This window comes from Acinonyx jubatus, chromosome A1 (assembly GCF_027475565.1).
Source record: "Acinonyx jubatus isolate Ajub_Pintada_27869175 chromosome A1, VMU_Ajub_asm_v1.0, whole genome shotgun sequence".
Taxonomy (NCBI): domain Eukaryota; kingdom Metazoa; phylum Chordata; class Mammalia; order Carnivora; family Felidae; genus Acinonyx; species Acinonyx jubatus.
In genome coordinates this window covers 205701337-205724141 of record NC_069380.1, presented here as the reverse complement: position 1 = coordinate 205724141, position 22805 = coordinate 205701337, and the positions used below count along the sequence as shown (strand labels likewise).

Below are 22805 nucleotides of genomic sequence, written 5' to 3'. Positions count from 1 at the left end.
CTCTGAATCCATTCCATGGAGCAAAGGTCAGACTCTTCTCCCACGATATTGAGCAAAGCAGGCAGGTCACTCTTCTGCTGGTGACCTTATTAATTGAGTTTAAACCTCTGGTGAATTTGAACAGATTTTTAAAAATGAAACATTCAAAGCCTCTTTGCCCTCTCTAGTTCCTCTCCTCCCAGAAGGCAGGAAGGAAGTGAAAGGCAAGTGTCTATTTATCTTTTGTCAGATTTATAAATGCCACAAACTGGTTGTCCAACTGGAAGGAGAGGGAACCTTGGAGGATGTGATTTGACTCTCAAAGGAAGGAAATAACTTCACTCTAAGGTGTTCCCTAGATTTGTAACAAGCTGATCCCAAGAAGGTCTAATCCAAAGGCCTGAGGACCCAGAGCATTTGGGGGCACTCGAAAGTAAAATATAATAATATAATTGAAGGTGATCTTGCAAGGAAGAAACAAGTGGGGACTCTGAAGACCCCAAGTCAGCTTCCCAATCACCTGTAGCCATCTGCAAGAGACGGAAGGGAGCCCATGCCAGGGATGAGGAGGTGATATGGGCACCTCCATCATCCCATGGAGGTCAAAGGTATGCAAGAAGGGTGAAACTCGGGCTTGCAAAATTTACAACGGACAGTTTGTTCATGTCTTTTAAAAGGCACATTCAGAGCAAAAAAATGGCTTGGACTAGATGGTGCTGTTGTTCATCAGATGATGAAGAGGAAGCAAAACCTGGGAGATAGCAATGACTTCATCCATCCCCTTCATTTTACCAAGGTACACTGTGGGCAGAGCCTGAGATTACACACCAAGAGCTTGTGATTCTTGGTCTGCTTTTCTGTCTGCTCCCCCTCGGTCTCCTTAAACTCCTGGAGTCTGGGACTAGACCACCCGGATTCAGCTGAAGCTCTGTTTCTTGGGAGCTGCATGATTTTGAGAAAGTTACTTAACTTTTTCATGCCTTAGTTTCCTTATCTGTCAAAGGGGTAATACTAATAATACTTACCTGGTGTGGTTGTTAGTGGGATTATAAAGCACTTCAGAGAGGGTGTGTTACCCATTAGGTATTATATACACGTTAGCCATATAGTGGTTAGTATTACTTCCAATTTTTAGATCAGGGAGAATTATTTTTAAGTGAGAAAGAGTTGAACCAACCTGGAAGCTCTCTTCCTGGTAACACTTGCTTGGTTCCTGGTATCACCCTAGGTCTGATATAAAAAAATCACTTTCTCATAAAGAGAACTATTCAACAACTTTAGGGGCGGTGGTGAGGTAGGGTCTGTCTGTCACAGGTGGAGTTTCAACCCAGGGGAATGACCTGCCAAAGAGGCTGAGAGCAGATTTCTGCATGGAATGGGGGCAGAGCCTGGATAACCTCTGGGGTACCCCCCCCCCAACCCCAAGGGTCTATGATTCTGCTACTTTTGAGCCTAGCGGTCCTGGGGGCAGTCACATTGCCTGGCTTTCAAACACGGCATTGTTATCACCTTGGAAGTGAAGAACACAGTCTGTTTCACTTTTCTACTCTAGCTCTGCGTAAAAGGACAAGCTCAGGTGTCACAGCTAAGACTTCCAACTACTCAAGTCAGAGTGGACTTGAATTTATTACGGGCCGTTGGGCGCGGGAGAAGGCCAAGGGAACATATTCTCAAGCTTGGCAAACAAACAAGATTGGGCTCATTATAAACCCTCTAGCCATGGAATATTCATTCCTAAAAAGAGGAGGAGAAACCTTCCGGGGCGCGGAGAGCTAGCAGCTCTCAGCTATCAGCTGACAGATATCAGCTATCAATGCCCTTCCCTCTGGCTCTCCGAAACCTAGGTTAACAAAGAAGGGCCAGGACCCCCAGGAGCCTCCGCAGGACCGCAGGGTGGAGAAGGTGCAAGGTCCTCCCAGCCAGCAGCCACTGTCTCCCTCTGCGGGGCACTTCTTAAGGCCTTTGACCTTTCCCCAGGGACTGGCGAAGACTGTTTTCTTGGTTTATTTATTGTATCTGCTTTCTCTTCTCGCTGGCTTGAAGATCAGCACGCCAGTGTGTGTAACTTGACTTGAGTCCCGGGGTCCCCCCTCTCGCAGTGCCACCAGAAAACCCGGGAAAAGGCGTATTTTACTGAGTCTTAGGGCAGCAAATCCAGAGAAGGGAGCCGACCCGGGAACCTAGATCCCGTGGAGTCAGTGGCCCGGACCTCGCGCCCGCCCCTATCCCCAGCTCAGAGGGAGGCTGTGGTGTCCCGCTCGGGTCTTCTCCGTCCGCCAGGGGGCTTGAGCTAGGATCCCTCACCCCGACGCTAGGCTTAACCTGGAGGGTCTCAAGTTGCTTTCCTCTGCCCAGGGAGGGGACCCCAATCCCCTGCGCTGGGCCCTAATCCCCACCCCGCGTTTCCAATGGAGTGGCGTGGCCTCCACTCTCCATCTGCGCGCCTTAAATCCCATTTATCTTCTTAGCGCCCGAGACTCGGTCGGCCCCGCCCCCTCTTCTCTTATCCTCCCCCACTTGCAAATCGCAGACAGTCCTCCTTCCCCCAAGTGCGCTGGACCGACCCGAGCAACCTTTGGAGGTGTTGGGGAAAGTCCCCAAGCTGGGTGGACGTGACCTAGAGGGGAGCAACAGGAGGAGGGTACAGCCCGGGGAGGCGCCGCATGATTTCGGGGTCTGAACCACAGCGGAGGGTCCTGGGCTCACAGTCACCCAACTCCTGCCCTGCGAGACTCCAGTGGTTGAAGTCGGCCCCTCCTAGCGCCCCAATCTAGGTCACCAGCAGGGAAGGGCCGAGCCAGGGGGATCGCTAGAGGGCGAGGGGCGGGCTGCCTGCCCCCGAGGTGGGCCAAGAGTAAATGGTCTCAGGGCCTGCCCCTCTCACTTCCACTCGGTTGTAATTCCATCCCCCCGCGGGTCGAGCCTCCCTCCCTCCCCCGGCCAGCAGGTCCCTCCCCGTCGGCTTCCTTCGCCGCCCCCACCCCCCTCCCCGGAAAAGCCCTGCGGCTCGCCGCCGACTTCACTCCCGCACGCCAACATCCCGGCTGCTGTCCTGCCTCCTTGGACTCCTCGGTCGTACCTGGTCCAACCTCCCTCAGCCCTGCACCACCTCACCCGGGGCAGGGGATCCACGGGGGCCGCCTCCCCCCCAGGTCCCCCAGGAGACGCCCTTTCTCTGTGCGTCCGGGACTTGGTGAAACTTTGCAGGCGCCCGCGGTGAAATGGATTTAATCCGAGGCGTCTTGCTCCGGCTCTTGCTCCTGGCTGCCAGCCTCGGACCCAGCGCAGTGTCGCTCAGAACGGCTCTCCGAAAATCAGGTAACGCGCTCAGTGCGCTCGGGGGACACCACGCCCGGAGCGCCCGGGTCTCGGTCCCCGCCAGGACGCAAAGCGGGCGACGCACCGCCCCTCTCTCCCCTGGCCGGCGGCGGTTTAACTGGGTCCATCTCTGCCCAAAGCTGAGAAAAGGTGCGAACCTCGCCCTCTCCCCGGCTCAGGCGGTTCCAGGGATGTTTGTTTGTTAAAGGAATGACCTGTTTTGCAGACACAGTATAGATGGAGGGCTCTGTATTTGACCACGGAGAGCTGAGAGTAGGGACAGCGATCATGCTGTCTCAATTACAGAGGACTGCAACTGTGCAGAAGTCAAACAGCTCCTCCAGTGTCTCTAAACATCTTTATTGAATTCATATTGCCCAGGGCCCGGCCATTTCCTGTTAAGCGTCTGAAGATTTGCCTGGAGTTCCCTATATGCCCATCTCTGGTCCTTACCCTGCAGTGTGTAGGGATGTCGCCTCTGCTTTTAAGGATGCTTCCCTCTCTGGGCCATTTTCTCAGAAAGGGGTGCCCAATGTTTTGAACTCCTTTGTTTGCTTGGCAATTTAAACACAGATGTATGGTGTTGTACGATATTACAAAGAATTGTAGAGAACTGGAAACACAGTAACTTGCATTTCCTCTAATTATACGGGTAAAAAGTTCTTCATCTATTTCTGTCTACTTTGACTTGGTATGTGTTGTGAGATTATTCAAAATACAACGTCCTAAACAACAAAGTTCTAAACATTATCTCCCAAATAACGATTTTTATTCTTCTTTGCTAAGACTTATTTAGAATTCTGAAAAATCTGTGTTTTCCTGGTTTTGAGTTTTTGTTTTTTTTTAATTTACTTTGTAAGCAAAGTTGTCTTATGGGATTAATTACATTTTAGGAACAATGGAAAACAATGTAACTTTACTTGAATGCCGTCTGCAAAACTCTGCAGAAAGTGCAGTTTGTCTTTACAAATAACGTTTCTATAAGAAAGAGACCAACCGGGGGAAATTTATCAGAGGGCAAAGAAAATAATCTTGGCGGTTCCCATATGGCTTCTTAAATATTTTCACTGCTCAAGGATCTTTCCATTTGGATACATGACTTGTTGCCTTTCAGCTCCAAGAGACGCACTCACTCTTCAAGCTGTATCTACTATTACCTGTGCTTTGTTACCTGCCTTGAAATTTAGAGTCATTATCCTAATCTTCAACGCACTGAAACTACGAGCTATTCTATAGCCTCTGTTCAATTCATTTTGGAGATAATAGCAGCAGTCCAAGGCAATAGTATATTGTTTTACTTCTTACATGCACACGTACACACATCTTCAAGGATTTCAGTGAAGGGGCTTCTTTCTAACTTTCCTTCTAAAGTGACCACATCATGATCAATTGTATTCTGTGGGTTTATGCACATAAAACCATCTAGTCACAATTTTTAAATAACGCATAGTTACACCTATAGTTCTTAAGCTTAAGCACTGTGTGTAATATTCTTTTAAGGATAGATTTCAACCCATTTAAGCAGAATTTTTTAAAAAGCATTTCATAACTGTCTCCTGTATAAAACTGCTCCTGTGGTTTACCATATTTCCTTTCTTATGTTTTGTAGTTTGTCTCCTAAAAATATTTTCTACCTAGTTCATCTAGGATCTCATTCTGATACTCATGCCATGAATGTGCCGTTGTGGCCTCTTTGGTTTTATCTGAAGCATGGATAGGGTTTTGATAGTGGAAACTCTATCTTTTAAATATTTTTGGCATATTAAATACATCAAATTGAGGTAGAGGGGGTGTTTGGACTAGGTTCAGCCCAGAAGAGCTTTTCATTACTTTATAATTTTATCCAGACACTGGCTTTCAGGTTGGACAGCTGCTCAGATTAAAATGACAGCTACTTCATAAACTTCAGGGGAAAATTTTCTCCTGGGCTCATTTACATCCCTTGGAAAGACTAGTTTTTGATCCGGAAAATTGGTCCAGATTAAAAACTGAATGTGCCCTGCTTGGCTCTGATGTGAACAGCAACCAGCTAATTTGTAATCTTCCCCAGACACCAGCAAGTCCTGCCAGGATCCATATAGGAGTTCTTCGTACCTTGTTTCCTCAATAGAAATTGGTTTGTGAGCGGTACTTGGAAGGTAGTGTGACTGCCATGTAGGTGTACTGGAACGGTCCTGGTTTTTTGTTTTTGTTTGTATTATTACTTTTTTTTATTTTAGAGAGAGAGAGGGCGAGAGAGAGAGAGTGCAAGCTAGAACAAGGGCAGAAGGAGAGAGAGGAGAGAATCCTAAGCAGACTCCACGCTGCGTGGCGTGGATCCCGCAACCCTGGGATTATGACCTGAGCCAAAGTCAAGAGTCAGACACTCAACTGACTGAGCCACCCAGGTGCCCCCAGTCCTGTTTTCTTTAGATGACCCTGTATGTTTCCTAACACCCCTAAATCTACTTTTGACAAGTAACAGCTTTGGTGGAGAAGTCTTGTATTCAAAATCAACCAGAAAATTCCCCGTCCCCACCTACCTCTAGTAGGAAAAAAAACAAGTAAACAAGTAGCAGGTTTAATTATGAGTTTAATTTGAGTCAGACGTAGGCAGCCTTTCCCTCGACCCCAAGATAGCTCATCTGCTGTCATTGAGCATTAATAAAGAATCCTCTGCATTTGCCGAGACTAACAAGAAATGACAGCTTTTAAGTTAAGTCAAATTAAATAATAATAACTAACTCTAATGAAGTGCTTGCTACACTGTTCTAAGAACTTGGCACATACTGATATTTAATCAACCCAATAGCTCTGTGAGATGGGTACTATTATTACCTCTGTTTGAGTGAAAATGAAGTTGTGGCTTAGAGAAATTAAATATCTCTTCCGAGGTCACACAACTAGTGAGTTATGGAACAGGATTCAGGCCGTGATACTCAGGACCAGGAATGGGAGTCCTTAGCAGTCCTGTTAGCAGGGGTACGCAGCCTGCCCTGGAGGGCATCTCCTCCTGGCTGAACCAGGGAGCTCCCATGGACAGAGCTGGATGGAGGGCGTTATCCCTGCTGCTGCGCATGGGGAGCCTGTTAAATGCTGTTAAATGTTTGTACATGGGATCATGCCCAGGCCTTTAAAGATAACAGTGTGAGTGATATACTGAGAGGGAGTCCTGGAAGCCACTGTCTACTGAGCTCATCTACAAGAATCGGGGGATGCTTACAGGCTGCTGAACCACTTCCTTTCTCTTGTTGAACTCCTGGGTGCTAAGTCTTGGGAGGGCCAGAGGATCCATCCAAGTACCTAGAGGTAGAAAAAAGAGGCTTCTGAAGATAGGTAGGGTATAGGACACTGTCATCTTCTGGGTCTTCATAGCGTGGAAACATAATATATCCTTCATTCCTTTTCAGATAATGAATTAGAATCATAGACCTGGAAGGAAGTGAAAAGCCCTCATTTTACGACTGGGCTGAGGGCGATTAAGGGGCTTGTCCAACTTTACATCAGAAGCTGACCCGGAACTAGTACCCAGGCCCTCTTGAGTGGGTACTTCTCCCTTATCCGGAGTCTCACCAGGAAGTACGGGAAAGACGGTTGTGTTTCTGAGGTGGAGCAGGAAGATGGGAAAAGGAAATCCAGACACATGTGCTAGAGCCAGCGCTCATCAAGCCACACACACGTTTCCATAGGCAGATTGGTAACTCATGGTGTTAATTAAGTCTCTGGCACAGAGACAGGGGCTGGAGGACTGCATAAAGGCCCTGCCTTTCCTCCTGTCTTTCCAGTTTGCCTGAGGTCACAGGGTCAGTGAGATCAGGTCAGGTCGGAGTTGAGAATTCAAGGTCATCCCTAGGAGAGCTGGGGCTCCAGAACTATCGTTAGGGACATGCGGGTCTCTGATCTTTTCCTTTCTGCTTCCTCAGCATTTCCTTGCCTGTAAAATCGGACTACAGGGAAGATCCAAAGAAACTCAGAGAGCAAAAAACAAAAGTCTGGAAGAGCGGAGTTAGATCATGGGCAGTGATCTTGCTCGTTGATGGTGGTGAATACACGTGCCTCTAGGTGGTTTCTGCTGCTGCTAGTGTGAGGTTCAATGGCTAGGGGTCATGGATCTTCCAGCTCTACTTCCCCCCATGCCAATCTGAACAACCTGCTGGTCGCAAGAGACTGGTTATGTCCTCATGGCTCCCATGCAAGCGCCCTTCTCAAAGCATGTCTTTGGGGGCTCATGTTTTCTATGTGTCTCTCCTTGTCCCTTTTCAACCCGAAGTACATCATTACAATGCTATCCAGATTGTCTGGCTTCTTGGGGAAAACCGGAGCTCATAAAGGCCACGTATATATCCCCCCATAAATGCTCTGTGTGTGTGTGTGTGTGTGTGTGTGTGTGTGTGTGTATCCCCAGGACCTAACTACTAGCATCCATGCAGTCCAGGCAATGTAGCTGGTTTCATTTCATTAGCCCTCCTACCCTCTTATTTGTTTTCACATCATATCTAATTCCTCTAAGAAGCCCCTGCATGTCTTTCTCTCTCTCCTTTGAGTCTCTGTGAGGTAAAGGGACAGAGAGGTCAAGGTCAGGGGTAAATGTCACATAACATGTGGCGGTACTTGTTTCTCAGAATTCTTTCTCATGGAAGAGTGACTTGGCCAGAAAGGAACTGAGTGGTGTTTTTTATTTTTGCTTTTTGTTTCTTACCCTGAGCCCAGGGCTTTCATAACCTTAGAATCCTTTTGGGAGTAGTTGTCCATCTGTCTAGCTCAAAAGGGGTCCAGTGACGCAGAACTAGATTCTGGGAAGACAGGGACTCGGGCGTCTGAGGCCGTAGTGGGACCTCAGCTTCCACTGGGCTGTCCTGTGGATGTCCTGAGTCTTCCTGCCACACCCACTCGGTGAGCAGGACTAGTTTTTCTCAATCGACTAAATGAATGATGTGATGTCATGATCGCAACAGAAAATCTTTTGAGCTGGTCAGGACCCCTGCCACTGATTTTGGTCATAAGGTGTCAAACTGCAGATATGGGAAGTATACCTGCTATTTCAGGGATAGAAACAGGGAAAAGGATAAGAGGTACCTCAGAGCCTAAATGACACTTGGTAGTGGACACCCCCAAACCCATCTTTGATTCCACTCCTGTTTTGAAGAAAGACCCCAGAGTGTGGCTTCAGCTTCTTGAAATGAGCTGGAAGACATTTGCATCCTAGTCACTACTTGCCCCCCAGTCTCATGGGATCGGGGGTGGGGACGGGCCAGCAAGGGACACAAGGGAAAGTCAAGTCAAACCGCTGTCAGCAGAGGATGCACTTTTCAGAGCTGGCTCGGAGCAGATCTGACCTCCGCAGATCTCAGGCCAGTGATTCCTGACCTTCCATGTGGGTTAAGAATTCTTGGAGTGCCTCACAGGCATCTGCCTTCTTAACAAGAACCTCAGATGACTTGAGGTGATTTGCAGGCCCCATGTGAGATGTGACAAAGGAGAGGTTAGGCTCCTCTCAGCCTCCTTCTCCTCTGCACCTGCTCCCCAAATACTCTGCAGGACACTGACAGTCTCCCCTTCCTTTGTTCATCCACACCACATGTGATTGGCAGCAACAACTCATTGCTCTGGGTCTGTATTGTAACCTTAGACCCCACAGGTCTTCTGAAGGTTAGATTTGGGGCTTGTGGTCTTCAGAAGATAGCTGAGCAACATCTCTACTAGGCAAATCGCCACCCGCCACCAGCCCGTTCATTGAGAGGTGGCCGCACAAAGGAGGGAAAGCCTGTAGTGGCATGAACAGAAGCCACATGGAACTGTGTGTAGCTAGCCCCTCGGCCCCCATTTTCCTCAGACCCACTGTACCCTCCCAACCCCCACCCTGCACCTGTTCTTTCAGCCTCCAAAGCTGCCTCCTCCTTGGGTGAGAGCACAGACTTTAATATTTGGCAAATTTGGGTTCAAGTTCTGACACTGTTTTTTGTTAGTTACTTGATGATGTAAGGCAAGTTATATTAGCTTGGTAAACCTCAGTTTCTTTGTCTGTAAAAAAAATAAAAATAAGATGAGGAAAGAACCTGACATTAAGGTTGCTAGAAGGATGCAATCCTTCTAGCGATACATGTACTCAAGCGTTTAAAAGGCACAGAAGCCTGAGGCTGAAGGCAATATTTATGAAACTGGGATTGTTTAATCTGGACAGAGGAAAAAAAAGAAACAGAATGAATATGTGTGACTGAAAGAATATGTTCCAGGAACAGCAGTAAACACAGACACTTAAGATTTCGTGTTCCTTTTCCATACATATTAATATATGATTGATTACATGTGATTTAATTTGTACTGAGTTGTCAGATTTTTCAGATAAATTAATTGGCATATCAGAAGGACTCTTTGGTCAACCACATGCCTTGATTTTTGGTTTAGAAAATGTAGCTGCCAGGTTTGTGGTCTTGCTTGAATGGATTCCTTTGAGAAACAGTAACCCCAGGGGTGGTGGATGATTTTTGCCTGGTAATTGTCTTGGGGAGGTTTTGCAGGGTGTGGGGCGCAGGGGGAGCAGCTGTTTCTAAATGAGAATTAGCCAGACTGATGTGTAACTGGGAGCGGAGAGAATCTCTGTGAAGCTAGGGAGTTAAGAAATGGTTCAGGTTTGCTCATTGATCGGGAGATTGGAGTAATTCATGAGCTGCTACCAATGACATGGAATGTTAGAGGTCAGGCTCCATTGGCTCTTCTTTTCCTATTAATGATTCTTGCATTTCCTCGGCAATGCAGCCCCTGCATCCCCCCAGATAACCCACTGGCTTATTTTAAGAATCGAAGGAAATAAAACAGACTAGTGCTTTGCAAGAGCCGAAGCAGTAGATAAAGATGGGATATTGCCATTCGACAATAATCATCGTAATTACTATTACCTTACCAACTAGCCAAGCAAAGATATACTTTCCGAAGCTTTCATCTCGTTTCCAGGCTCTTCCTCCTCACTGCCCTGAAGACACTTGAAGATTCTTTCTTCATCTGACTCTGCAAATTCTGAGCAATTTAAATCTTAACACTTGCGTTTGCTGACAGGGCACCCAAGATCCCGAATCAGATTTAATGCAATGTTAATGCTATTTATTTATCTTGGCACAATAAGTTTCTGTTAGCCAGTTAATGGTTTACATTGTGCAAAAGGAGTTGTATCAGCAGGCACTTTTCTGTAACATCTGGGCAATTGGAAACATAATACTTAAATACAACCTGAGTGTAGAGCCTTCCTTGGACAGATGGCTAATTTTATTGATCTAATTTTACACTTAGGAATAGGTCCCATGATCCTTTGCTTGTAATTCTTAGAATGAGCAGAGAAATAAATAAAATGGGTGGTGGCTGTGAATTAGATGCTTGTTATATTGCTTGTAATTTATTTTTAAAATACTTCGATATAAACAGCCATTGTGTGAATTACTTTAATCTCTACCCTAGGGGTGCTTAATTAACACTTGAAGTGATCCGGCATAGAAGGTACCACTCCTGCATGAGACTTTACATTTTATTTTAATCTCTCACTGCCTGTGCCATACCAGTGGTTAAATATTTTGAACTTGATCTCTTGCTAGGCAGAAACCCACACTCCAGGGCTAGGGAGTTACCAATTGAACTTTTAAAGTCCACTCTCAAAAGTGACTTGGGAAATACATGAAAATAAGTATTAGCAAAAATCCAATCTAGAGGTTTTGTTAACTAGCATAAATTATGTTAGAAATAATGTTTCCATTGGTGAAATATGTGAATAGCTAGAAAGATCATACATGTCCCTCTATTTTTTGAATGGAAAAAGAATAAGAAGCACTAAACCCAACAGTCCAGCCGCTTTAGAGTTGGGCTAAAGCTTCATTCAGTCCTAGATGTTGCTCACTTAACAGTAGACTCATTTGCCTGCTCCCCTAGATGATTTGCTGATTCCGCCATTAGAATGTTGATGTACCTGCCTCAGCAAGGTGCTTGCTGCTGTAACAACCCCAAATCTCAGTGGCTTAACACAAGATTTATTTTTTATTTACTCGTAGGTCCAAAGTGGATGCTCCTTGTCGGGCAAGCTCTCCTGGACTGCTGCCCTCCAAGTGACTTGGAGACCTGAGTCATTCTTTCCCTGTGTCCTCTGTCTTGGAATGCCATCGTCTTTAGAATGGGCTTCCAAGCTATCATGGAAGGAAAAGAAAAGGAAGGCCCCTGTGGGAGATTTTTACTTGCCAGGCCAGAACCTGGTCCTGTGGCTCCCACCTAACTGTAAGGAGGCTGGGAAACATAGTTTGGCCACGTGCACCGGAAGAAAGTGACCCGATGTGGTGGATAGTTTCTGACGCAGTCCTTTGGAGTTTCTAAACCCATAGACAAGGGATGTTAAAAGAGTAAAGTTTATGAGAATTTTGGTGACCTCTTGCCAACGAATATTTGTGTATGTGGCAGAACTTGGCCTAGAATTTGCATCCATTGTAGTGTGCAGTCTGGCTGAAAAGCAGATGGCTACCATCTATCTATGTGTTGGAAATCATCATAATTTAACAAAAGATCCTAACTAAACACTAGGCAGTCAAATTGACTTAGATTGGTTTGCAAAAGGATGCAAAAATGGGTATATGTTTGCGTGAATATATGCTATTTGTTGCCACTTTTTTTGTCCATTTTACGAAAAGTAAAACTAATCCCTTTTAAAAAGTAAAATAACTATCCAGTTGGTTAAATAGAGTAAATTTCTAAGGCACATCGACCAGAACTCCAGTGATTTCCCTATAGTTTTCTGGAAGCTCCTTCTATTTGTGTCCCATAACAAAAAGGACTATTCATGGTAGGATAATTTATTCAGTGAGATATACATCTTAAAATATAAAAATCAGTTTTTAGACACCACAGCCTGCTTTGATGGAACGAAGATGGTGTGGACTGATCCCAACAAAAATAAATTGATACATTTGATTGAACCACTGCACTTCCTAAAACACTTTCATCGAAATGATCTCATTTGATCATTTCTACTGGGAAGTCCAGAGCAGATGACTTAGCAAAGAGGAAGTAGGCATAGCCAAGCCATGAACCTAGGTCATCCAGCCCCTAGCCCTTGTTGCTTCCCAGCATTCCAGAGGTATTCCTGCAGCTAACAGATAAAAACCTGATCACTACAACATGCCTGAGCAGCTCTGCAGTCATGACATGCAGTCGGGAGGAAACTTACCAAGACTTGCCACTCTTCACTTGCAAAGGCTCCAGTGCATGTCGCAGGACACCATGTAGAATGATCTGGTACTGGTACGGTCATACTTCTGGCTGGTTAGTTGTGCATTTTGTCAAGTACACAGTGACTGAGGGGCTATTTACAATCGAGAAACAACTGTGGTAGCTGGAGGCTAGCTCCAGAGTCCCCCAAGATGTCTCCCCAAGAAGACCCTTTTGGGGTCTCGGGGACCACTCAGAGGACTCAACCTGGCCTTGAAGCTTTCCATTCCTGTACTGTTTAGCCATTTTCTTTAGTGGCAAATGATGTTTGCTAGACCTTCAACGTGGTGTATTTCAAGGTTTATCATTCAAGTCTCAAGACTTGCTGTTGGTTTCTTAAACAGCTCTGTGATAATCTAAGAGTTCCTAATTAGTGTAGTTAAATAAACCATTAGTTTGAAAAAAGAAGCATTCCTCTGTTAGCTGTTTTAAAGTAATTCATGGGCTGTGGTTACAACCTACACACATAACACACATCCCTTCAGCTTCGAGCAATTATAACGAGAATCCAGTAAACAGACCTAGTTTTCAAATTTATTCTTGTCTGATTCCAGATAGAGAACTTAATGTCTTTATTCCTTAGATTTTCATCTGAAACTTAAGGCTTATAGTACCTGCCACAAAGGTTCTGTGTGATGAATAAATGAGATGATTTCTGGAAATGCACTAGGAAAGCACTTAGACGTTTGGTACGTAATTACACTCCAGAGTTAGTCCATGTTAATTTGATTCATTACAATTTGTAGAGTTTGTACAGCGGTGGAGATGGTTGCTTTTTCATACTCGAGAGGCCTCAAATATTGACAACATTGACACAGATGTATAATTGAGTTTAGTTAGGCTCCCATGAAAATGGAATTGAAAATGATTTCATTTCCTTAATTTTATATTATAGATTCTTGGAGTTTATGTTGTTAAATGATGACTCTTGGTATCTAGATTAGTCATAAAGATCATGTTATCGATGAACGATCTGGAAGTGGCTTAGAGTTTAATAAAAATAGCCAACATCCATTTTGGGCTTTGTATAAAACCGAGACGAAAGAATCAAGATCATATATCAAAATTATATATAGCTACTAGAGTAGTAACAGATTTTCATATATCAGCTGTCTGGCTCCTTACCCAAAAAGAGGCTATTTGCAGTTAGAATATAAACAAAAAGTTTCCTTAGCTACCTTCTTTACTGTGGTATTAAGAGAATAAGTATAAAAGATGCTATTTCTATGATATCTATTCTCTCCCCATTTTGAGTCAACCATGCTCTCTGCCAGAATAATCTTCCTCAAATGCAGTTCTAATCATGTCACTCTTGTGTTTAATATTCTTTTCTGGCTCCCTGCTGCCTTCCAAACTCTAAAGCTGAACATCCAAGGTCTGTCACAATATGGCTCCAACTTACTTTTCCTGTCTTCTCACTGAATACACAACCTGTATTCCAGCCAAACTAGATTATTTGCTATTCCATAGTCTCCTTCTTCGTTTTTCCAATATGAGCCTGTCGACATGCTGATCTGCCTCCTTGGAACATCCTTCCCACGTCTCTGCTCAGGGAAATGCAATGACCCTTCAAAGCATGGCTCAGTTGCCCCCTGTTCTGTGAAGTCTTCATGTTCCCTCCCAGCCAGGATCCATTTCTGTTTTCTCCCATTCTCCCTTGTATTATGTTATCGGTGTGCCTGACTCATGCCTTCTATTAGATTTGTAACTTTGTTGAGGAAAGCGCTATGGCATCTTTCACCTGTGGGTCTCCTCCATCGCCTGGTGGAGTGTCTTGCATGCAGTTGGCCTTCCCCAGGCAGCTGTGGAATGGAAAGAGATGGCCTTGTTGTGGGCAAACACCTTTCTACGTCGTGTGATTAATTTGATTCTGCTCCCTGCTCCCGAATTCATTTCCTCCCTCCAGCACAATACAGGAGAGGTGTCACTTCCATGTGCCAACAGTTTTGCTCAACCTGAGCAGACACTTGAAAACCCGCACTGCAGTCTGGTTTAGAGAAGGAAATATCTCAGCACTCAGTCTGCAGCAGTATGTAATTTAAATCCTACCTACGTGCTGCCAAAGGCTATTGGAATTGTGGGTTCTTACGGAGTGTCTGATCGAGTCCAAATTGTGAAATATGTCATTTTCCATACGTGGAGAACAGGTAGAGTTTGAAGTAACGTGCAGGGCTGCCTCAGATCTGTTTTTTATCATGTCTTGGAAGGTTAAGAAGCAAACGCAATAATACCATTTACTGGTACATCAAAAGATAGTGGGGGAGGAGGAGTTAACAGTCCAGTGTTCAATTCCCCTCCTTCCCCCACCTGTCTTTAAAACCGAAGGAAAATGAGGCTGTGTGGGAATGGCATTGGTGGCATGATTGAAAAGGTCAGGTTGCGGGAGAAGGGATAAAGCCAGTCCTTCTCTCGTAATGAGATCTGACTGTGAGGTCGGGAGGAAAACAGTACTCAAGTTCTTCAACATTCTTCTTCAGTTTTATTGTGCTGGCCCTGGCTTGCTTAGGAAGATCAATTCTGTAATCCCTGGAAAGTAAAGCAACCAAAAGCTGGAGTGTTTGCAAAGGTTTTTCCAGTCTTTGTTTTGCAAGGACCAACATGTCTGATAAAATGAATGCCCCTGGGCAGCCCAACCAAAAGCAGCTTACAGAGTTTGGTTGATTGACCCATTGATTGACCCCTTTAATTGATTGACCCATTCACCGGTTGACTTCCATATGTATATATGTATATGCATATATATGACTTGGATATATATGGAGAGAGCGGAGAGCTGAAAATAAGTTGCATTGTAGTAGCAATTAAAATTGAACTAAGTAAATGATATACTGCCAAAGTATTTAGGGGGAAGCTTACTGATCTATGAAATTTACTTCGAAGTACATAAAAAATAAGATTCCCTGATGGATGGAGAAGGGGTAGATTGTTGGATACATACACGATAAAGCAAGTAGTAAAATGTCTATGGTGGAATCCATGTGGTGAGTGAATACATGTTCACTGGAAAACTCACTTTTCTGTACGTTGAATATTTTCATAATCAAGGGGTGGAAAGGGTGAACTGAGTATTAAATAAACAACGACTACAGAGTTTTACCCATGAAGACAGATTCCAGCATATTGTGCTGTGTACCCACACACCCTGGGGTTTTTCATCTTTGTCCTACCCCTCACCCCACATCCACTCCCTCTCATCTCTGCCCCCCTCCTTGCCCTGAGGGTCTCCTTGAGGCATTACTCAGATTGAGGCACTGGAAGGAGATGAGGGGGAGCAGGGGAGAGAAGCCAGTGTATTTCTTCCCTGATTCCCCCTGCTTTGCTACTGCATTTCTCTGAAACCACCGCTCCTGCCCCTTCATGGATCCTGGCCCTGGCCAGCTCCAGTAACCTGGTTTTTCTCCACTTGCATTTTCCGCCCCTGGTTTTTCTCCACACGCATTTTCATGGCGTAATGGCAACACTTCTGGAGTGCTGGGCTCTGGGTTGCCATCAATATCCCTCGCTGTCCCTTAAAGCAGCTCACATCTCTGTAAGTAGTCTTTTAATTAAAATCTTTTTTAATTAAATAAATTCTTCTTCCTGCTGGGACCCTAACTGATACCTTTGGTACTACTGCTTTGTAATATATGCCCTATTTCTACGATTTCCCTCCTTAGGCATAACCATAATGCTTTGATTTGTATGTACCTTGCATTCAGATCTCTCTGAGGATCAGGTCTGATTTAGCTTAAGGATGCCTGCTGTAGATGCCTGGCAAGAGTAACAGGAACCTTGATCTTTTTGAGGATGAGCTTGTTCTCTGGGCCCAAATCTGCTGGCTTGTGTAAGAAAGAACATATCGAGACCAACCTATACATTGCTGTGTGGTGTTGAGAAATGATTGCAGTGATATTCATGACCCCTAGTAGAAATTCTAGGAACCCAGAGCTTTCTAGAACACATATGAAATGACGGGAGGATCATTCTTCATTTCTTGAGAAAAATCACCACGAACCAAATCTAACCTCTTATAACTCCAGTGAATTTGATCTCAAGGGAAAAGACCATGGGAAGCTTGGACTTTTTCCCAGTTCTTTTAGGTTTGTTGCTGGTTTTTAGGCTTTTGATATTTCTTAGACTCTGTTCTGGTTTCTTGGCTAGTTGTATCTGATATTCTACCGATGAGTGGAACTGAACTGAAAATGCTTATCGTTCAAACTTAAAAGAATTAATTAGGCTACACCCTTTGTCTTGGTTTGGATTCCCCAGTAACAGACAAAGAGTTGAATGCAAATAGTTTATCTGAAAGGTAAACAGAACAAAACAAAAGCTGAAAACAGGAGCATGGGGGAGTGAGACTGTCTACTGAGAGGAGAGTCCTGAAGGTTTTCTTGGCAAGCGGGTTACATTATAGATGATAGAGCTTCAACTGGTGGGAGAAACTGGAGGAACTGGTCCAGAACACATGGTTCAGAGTTGTCCTGCCTGAGGAGTAATTGAGAAGGCCAATAGGAGTTAGAGCCTTCACTACTTATGAGTGTGCTCCGTTTAGAATTTGCTTCTAGGTAACTCCATTTGCATTTAAAGGCGTGCATCTTGCTTTCACAAAACAATGACGATTGCCCAAATTTATGTAGTACTTGCTGTATACCAGGCATTGGTAGTGACAGCATAGCCTCCTAAGGCCGGCATCATAGAAACCCTGGATTTTAGCACAAGGAGGGACCTGATGGGTAGCTGTCTTAACTCTGTATGGTCTAGTGAAGGTGAGTCACTGGCCTGAGATCATGCATCTAGTTAGTGGCAGAATGAGTATGAGGACCCAAGGCTTTTGACCTGTGGCCCAATGCTGTGTCTGCGAGACCCCACCACCTCTGTGACCGGGGAGTAGGTAGAGACTCTTATGTGCAACTTCTGCTTTCATTGACTAGCTCTTCTTTCCTTTCAGATGTGGTCTTTGCTTATATGGTTAGAGGTAAAGAGCCCTCAGCTCAGGCTCCTAAAACAGTGCCACATCCAGAGAAACAAATGAGCTGTGAAAAGCTTGCTCCTGCTGCTCAGTCGTGGCCCAAACTACCTTCTTGGCTCCTCCTGGTTAGCTCTGTACTATAGAATCTGTGAGAGGCACCATCTTCTAAGACACTGAGACCCACAGGTAGATAGCCAGGGGTGTCAGGGCAGAGAAAAGAGTAACGTTGTACAGGATCAGAATTCCCATGTGGAATTACCCCCATTGCATGCTCTTAAGTGAATCCTTCCAGGAGACACCCTGAAGGGGAAATTGAGGAGAAATTTGTGTCATAAGACAGTATCAGTGGCTTAATCACTTGGCTTGCCTCTCATTGTTGGGGGTCACCTTGAGGAATTAATCCATGATGGCAAAGTTCCAGAACATCTTTAAAAAACACAATTACAGTCATACCTTGTAGAGCACTGCCTACATAGAATTTTTTACATAGAATTGATCCTTAAGAACCAAGGTCAGAAAACTTTCTGTAAAGGGCCAGATAGTAAATATTTCGTTTATTTTTATTTATTGGGTCTGTATCACAACTCTTCGGCCTGGTATTGTGAAGCAAACGTAGCCATAGGCATTATGTAAATAAAAGTGTGTGACTGTGTTTCAACAAAACTTTATTTACAAAACAAGCAGAGGGCCATATTTTTCTGGAGTTCTGGTCAGCCCAAAGCCTTTAGGTGGTACAGGTCAGCAGGCCTGTTGCTCTCTTTTGTTTGCTTCCTTTGTGGTGTCTTTATTCATTATTAATATCATTAACATTGTCTTTTTCTGCTGAAAGTTTATTTTCTGGCAAATAGCTTCATTCAATTCCTAAACACCAACAAAGATGGCATTGGTATAGTGCTTAAAAGGAACGTTGGCTGTTAGAGCAAGTCCAGGGCAGTTAGCTTCACATGGGTATGGGGGTCTAATCCTGAAACAATCAACTTATCAACCAATAAATTTTTCATTTCACATAGATAATGGGCAATAAATAACTATATCTAAAACACACATATGTAGAAAGCATTATAGATCTGAGCCCTTCCTAGAATTCTCATTCTGCTCTTATTTTAAAATAATGATAATAGCTTTGTTTTAAAGAAAAAATAAAACTCAGTTGTTCTCAAGAGTAACTATTTTCATAGAATTACAATAGAAACCCTCCTATCAAATCCAATTTGCATTGGTTAGTTAATTGAAAGAGTTAGTTAATGGGACAATTTAAATATAGATACATTCTATTTTCACTTAAAAGATGGCAATGGGAAATTTACTCAACGATGTTGAATAAATTCGTGTGTAATGACACACAAATGTAAAAAAACACAGCGACTGGTAAACTATTTTAGAATTTTTAAATAGCTTCAACATTCATGTGGCTTTACTACATGCCAAGTACTATTTCAAATGCTTAGAAACAATTGTACTTTTACTCCTTTTAACATCCCTTTGAGGTAGGTCTTACTTCATGATCCTTTTGCAGATGAGGAGACTAATCCCCCTAATCCTAATTCAGCCAAAAGAAGTTGAGTGGCTGAACTGGGATTTGAACCAAGCCAGACTGGGCTAAAGCTTTTCTTGTCAACCACTCCCTTCTGCCCCCTCAGGGGTGAAGTTGCCTTGCAGAAGAGAGGTTGGAGATTTGACCCAAATGGCCACTCTGATGCTCAAATCTTTTACATTTTAAAGTTCACTCTCATAAGTACAAATGATAGGCTCTCAGCAAAATGTATCACGAGGCATCAGCCTGGGGCATGTTAGGTGAGTTCAACTTTCCAGATTGCCTAATTCCTCAAGGGAGACATGCTTGACTTGGTGGCCATGGTGGACTTCCAGCCCAGAGTGAGGTCTTTCTTGACAGGGCGTGAGAAGCCTCTTTAATCCTCAGCCACGTGCCCTGAAATTCCAGCTTTTATGGATATAAAATTGCCATTAGAAAGCTGTGTCACTGGATTGAGTATCTGAATATGGAGTACCGTGCCACCAGCGCCATCTTGCTACACTTTACACAGATTATAAAAAGTGAGCAGACATCACTCCTGAACAGTGACTGTGCACCTACAAAGTGATGACCAGTGGGTGAGCACGCTCAGACAGTCACGTCCGACCTAAACAGACCAAGAAGGAACTGAACGCAGCAGGCCTGCTCGGAGCCTACCAGGATGGTCTGGCAAAACAATGGCTCCACTGATGTGTTGAGTGGTACTTGTCACCTTCAGATAGGAGGTGTCTCTAAGGGCATTGATGGAGATATAGGAGACTGACAGTTGATGATGATGATAGCTCATCCTTACAGAGAGCTGTAGTTTGAAAAACTCTTGCCATATCGTTAGTGTGTTACTGGTGGTAGATTTTAGAGTCAGAGTGATTTTACAATCCTGCCTACTAGATCTGTGACTTTGGTCTAGTTCCTTAATCTTTGTGAGCCTCAGTTTTTTCATGTGTTAAATGGGGCTAAATCCTTTATCTTTTGGAGTTTTAGAAGTTAGGTCCTATGATGCCTCGATGCGCCTAGCACCGAGCCCGGTTTGCCATAGGTTTAATGAAGATTTCCTTTGTACATGTGAACAATCAGATCCTATATCTTCCGACTCAGATTGGCAGTCACCGCACTTTATCACACACTGTCCAGAGGCAAGCACATTTCCATTTAATAACCCACAAGGCAAAGGAACCTTCTAGTCAGGATGGACACCCAACCAAACAGGAGACAATGGATCAGTACTCTGAGTTGAGACATGGAAGTGAATATCTTTCATGCCCTGGATGGGGACAATGACAAATAAATAATGTGCTTTTGGTAATCACATACTTATGATTACATATTAATTTATTCATTCAGCAATTGTTTATTTAGTAACTACCATATGTCAGGTATTGTGCTAACTGCTGGGAATAAAGTGAATAAGAAATATAATAATTTCTCTAAAACTCATTAACGCTTTGCAAAATTCCAAAGATATAATGATTCCTGTTGGAATAGAAATTAGTTAGTTTGTAATTTAACTCTGTGAGATTTAAATCATCTGATTACAGATTACAGAACTAATTATAAAGCTGAAAGGTACATTATGAACTACTTTTCCAGTATAACTTCTTAATATAGATCTTTATTAATGTATTTTTACATACATAAATGAAAATTCAGTGCACAGGTCTGCAGTTTAAAAAAACCTGTTAAAGATAAAAGGGCTAATGTATTTGATAAAGCTGTTTTATCGTATTACCCAATTTTCTTGACATCTTCTAGCACTTTCTATATAATTAGTAAAATAGCTATAACTATTGTGAAAGAAAGATGGTCATTTTTAAAACTGGAAAATGGGAAAAAACATATTGGTGGGAACGAAAGGACCTCCATTTTGATATTATCTGTTATTCATATTATTATTGTCATCTTCTGGCCAAGTAGAAAGCTTTCATCTCACAGTTGTACTTAAAAAAAAAAAAAAAGCAAAAACAAAACCAAAAAAACCTAAATAATTTGATAAAATGTTGTAATATCAAAGAGTCTGATTGAGTAGTCCACATTTAAGGTTTGAGAGTGGGGTCTTGAGTTATTGAGACTTTGGCCCATAGGTTGAGAAAATATAGGGCTTCTGTGCATTCTTGGGGAGAAGTGGTGTTCTTTAATTACATAGTGGAGCTGAGGACAACCTGAGTGCTAATTTTTCTTGTACTAAAATAGTCTCTGACTATACGAAGGAAAAAAGTGACAAGTATTTGCTTTATTTTCCTAAAAAGTTACATAATTTAGTAGTCTAGACAATATTAAATTAACTGCATTGTTGAGCAACCCCTCATCTGGTTGTGTAGACCAGATGTGTGCTACTTCTTCAATACCGGGGCAATTTTGAAGAGGTAGGAAGAGCACTGGGTTAGAAGGCGGGGTTCCAGGTATGAGCCACCCCACTGTCATGTCCTATGATTGGATCTGTGATCACCATGTATTGTTATGAGGAACCATGTTATAGGGAAACCCTGCGTGGTTTGCCTCATTATTAACCCTCAATTCCAGGAGTCCTCTGTGGCTAGAGGGGATAGGAAACTTTCTTTTTATGATAGGAAGTAGAACCCCTTTAAACTCATGTCTCATACCAAACCACTTTTCTAGATTGCCTTTTTCTTCTATGGCGCCGTGTTCCTTCCAGTGTTCCAAGCTTGCCTCTCTGGAGTTATCTCTAATTCCTTTTCTCTCCTCCCCTACTTGCTGATTCTTCTTTCTTGGGAATAACTCTTTCATTTCCCTCCCTCACATTCCAGTTTTTAGGTCTTATTTCAGATCCTTTTTACTTGAGGCCTGCAGTGGCCTTTGAATTGACTTGCCAAAGTCTTTCTGCTTCCTTCTCAGTTGTATTAACCAGACTAGGTTAGGTTATGCTGCAGTAACAAACAAACAGAAAATCCCAGTGGTTTAAAACAAAATGTACTTGGAGTTTATGTTACATGGTCATCATAGATTGCAGGAAGAGGGTACTGAGTGATCTTATACTGACAGATGTTCAGTATGACGTGCTAACTTTCACTCACAGTCACTGGCCACAGGTAGTCACATGGCAGAAATGTGTGACCCTCTCATGTGCTTTTAACAAGTGGAGAGAGAGATAGTGAGGACCATTCGAAGGCTTCACTATTCTATCCTACAGTGAAGGCCAGAATCCTACACTGAAGAACAGGTCCTCCAACAAAGGCCAGGGTCCTCCAAGGAAGGCCATTGGTAATACCGTCAAAGCACTTCTTTTAAGTAAAACATTTCAGTGGTTCCCACTGCCTATCTCTATCAGATGATCTACAATTCAATCTAATATTGAATATTGAAGATTGAATATTCAATCTCTAATATTTATTGAATAACCAACAGTTATGAAGCACTTATGATGTCAGTAAGATAATCTATTATCTTGTCTGTTTCTCATAACTCTCTTCAAGGCTGCTGTTATTATCCCATATTGCACATAAGGAAACTGAGGATTAAAGAATATCCCAGTTTAGTTTTCTCCAAATTCAGACAATGTGGCAAGGACTCAGATACCAGGAAGCCCAGTGAGGGAGGGGGTTGTGGTAACAGCAAGAAAGGAGTGTCAAGAATGTGATAGTAGGTGAGTTACCACTGAGGGCTACGAGGGCTTTCAGTCCAGCTGCAGACCCTCTGAGAGACTGGGGAACAGAGCTCAGCTCTCCCTTATGGGCCAAGGAACTGGGCTAGTTTTCCTCCTGTATGTCATTTGCTGGAGGTTGCTCTTGAGATGTTAACTCTCTAGAACTTATGGCCTGCTCTGTCCGTAAGCCAAGCACATGCTATCAGCCACAA

The 22805-nt window shown here is 43.7% G+C and overlaps 1 protein-coding gene across 1 annotated transcript in view; it reads left to right on the top strand.

The window, feature by feature from the left end:
• Positions 1 to 2592: 2592 nt before the first annotated feature.
• EGFLAM (EGF like, fibronectin type III and laminin G domains) overlaps positions 2593 to 22805 on the top strand; it is a 177463-nt gene continuing 157250 nt past the window's right edge. Inside the window, exon 1 of the mRNA XM_027075639.2 lies at positions 2593 to 3297. Coding sequence (XP_026931440.1) covers positions 3201 to 3297 — 97 coding nt within the window. The 5' untranslated portion in view covers positions 2593 to 3200. The remainder of the gene's footprint in view (positions 3298 to 22805) is intronic.